Raw genomic sequence first — 1816 nt, 5'->3', positions numbered from 1 at the left:
CCGCGGGAACACAGAGGGGGACTCCCAACGCAGCGGGGATGGCGCAGGGGAGACTTCTTAAAGAGGTTCTAGGATGGTGCAGGGGACTCTACCCCGCGCTCCATGATGACCCAAATGGGGAGAGAATCTAAGGAAGCGTGGATAGACGTGTATGTGTGGCCTTCCCTGTGGCTCAGCTGGTAAAGGACCCGCCTGCCCTGCAGGAGACCCCGGTTCTATTTCTGGGTCGGGAAGATCCCCTGGAGAAGGGATGGGCTACCCACTCCAGTGTTCTTGGGCTTCCCTGGTGGCTCCAGTGGTAAAGAATCCGCTTGCAATGTGAGAGACCTGGGTTTGATTCCTGGGTCAGGAAGATCCCCTGGAGGAGGGGATGGCAACCCACTCTAGTATCCTTGCCTGGAGAATCCCATGGACAGAGGAGCCTGGCGGGCCACAGTCCACGGGGTCGGAAAGGGTCAGACACGACTGAGGGACTAAGCGCAGCCCAGCACGTGTGTGTGTATAGCTGACTCACTTTGCTGCAGAGCAGAAACTAGCACAGCGCTGTGAAGCACTGATCCTCTAATACAAATGAACGATGAGAGTGAAGTGAGAGCTGCTCAGTCATGTCCGACTCTGCGACCCGGTGGACTATACAGTCCATGGGATTCTCCAGGCCAGAACGCTGGAGTGGGTAGCCTTTCCCTTCTCCAAGGGATTTTTCCAACCCAGGGATTGAACCCAGATCTTGCACATTGCAGGTGGATTCTTTACCAACTGGGCCACAGGGAAGCCACAAATGGATAATAATAATAATAATAAAAAGTGCTTCTGAGTTGGAGCCTGGAGGGCAGAGGTAATCCTGTCCCAAAAGAGGGCGAGTAAGGCCCCAGCTGAGCCCCTGGGACAGAGCTGGGAGGGTGCAGGTCGGATCGGGGCACACCTGGCTTGTATTCCAGCCGGCAGGCGTGACGTTGGCCATAAAACACTATTAGGCTGGACCATCTTGGGGGTTCAAACTGCCATTCTCTGAGATAAAGAATGGTGACGTTTCAGCCATTTCATCTGTTTGATCTAACACAGGTAGAATGATAGGAGAGGAAGAGAGGGCATTATTTGGGGGTTGTGTGTGTGTCGCGTCTGACTCTTTGCGGTCGACCCCGTGGACTGTAGCCCATCAGGCTCCTCTGTCCATGGGATTCTCCAGGCAAGAATAGTGGAGTGGGCTGTCATTTCCTTCTCCAGAGGATCTTCCTGACCCAGGGATCCTCCTGACCCAGGGATCCAACCCGGGTCTTCTGCATTGCAGTCAGATTCTTTACCGTCTGAGTCACCAGAGGAGGCCACATTTGGGGGTTAGAAAGGAGTGCTGATTGAGGGTGGCAGACGTGGGGCCACTGGATCAGGAGGTAGCCGAGAGGGGGAGACGGGTGCCTCGGAAGACGCTGGAGCAGGGCCGTGGCCTGGCCTGGAGGCAGGCTGCAGGACCGGCCGCTTGAGCCCCAGCCCCCGAGCTTCGCAGCATTTGTTCAGTTTCCTGAGGTCGTCTGAGAGTTTTCCAGCAGGAAGGAGGTCATCTCAGTGACACAGCTAGCAGGCTGTTTAAATGTCAGTAGGGTCACTTTCCTGAGCCTTCCCCGTCTGCGGGGACCCTAGGATGCTCTTAACTCCTCGCCCGGGGGGACGAAGGGTGGCCAGCAGGGTGTGGGGCCAAGCCCGTGAAGCCAGGCCCCGTGTCCCTTGACCCTCGGGGCGTGCCTCCCGAGTGCCCAGCCCGCCTGCCCCGAGGGCACACACCTGCATCCACCGGTCGTCCACGCTCTCCTCCTGTGCACAG

At 57.4% G+C, this 1816-nt stretch overlaps 1 protein-coding gene across 1 annotated transcript in view; it reads right to left on the bottom strand.

Moving 5' to 3' along the window:
• The window catches only part of PADI4 (peptidyl arginine deiminase, type IV), a 28503-nt gene that overhangs the window by 12855 nt on the left and 13832 nt on the right, over positions 1 to 1816 (bottom strand). Inside the window, exon 10 of the mRNA XM_010830215.1 lies at positions 1777 to 1812. Coding sequence (XP_010828517.1) covers positions 1777 to 1812 — 36 coding nt within the window. The remainder of the gene's footprint in view (positions 1 to 1776; positions 1813 to 1816) is intronic.

The sequence above is a fragment of the Bison bison genome, unplaced genomic scaffold, assembly GCF_000754665.1.
Source record: "Bison bison bison isolate TAMUID 2011002044 unplaced genomic scaffold, Bison_UMD1.0 scf7180017864516, whole genome shotgun sequence".
NCBI classification, from domain to species: Eukaryota; Metazoa; Chordata; class Mammalia; order Artiodactyla; family Bovidae; genus Bison; species Bison bison.
This window is presented reverse-complemented; position numbering and strand designations above follow the sequence as displayed.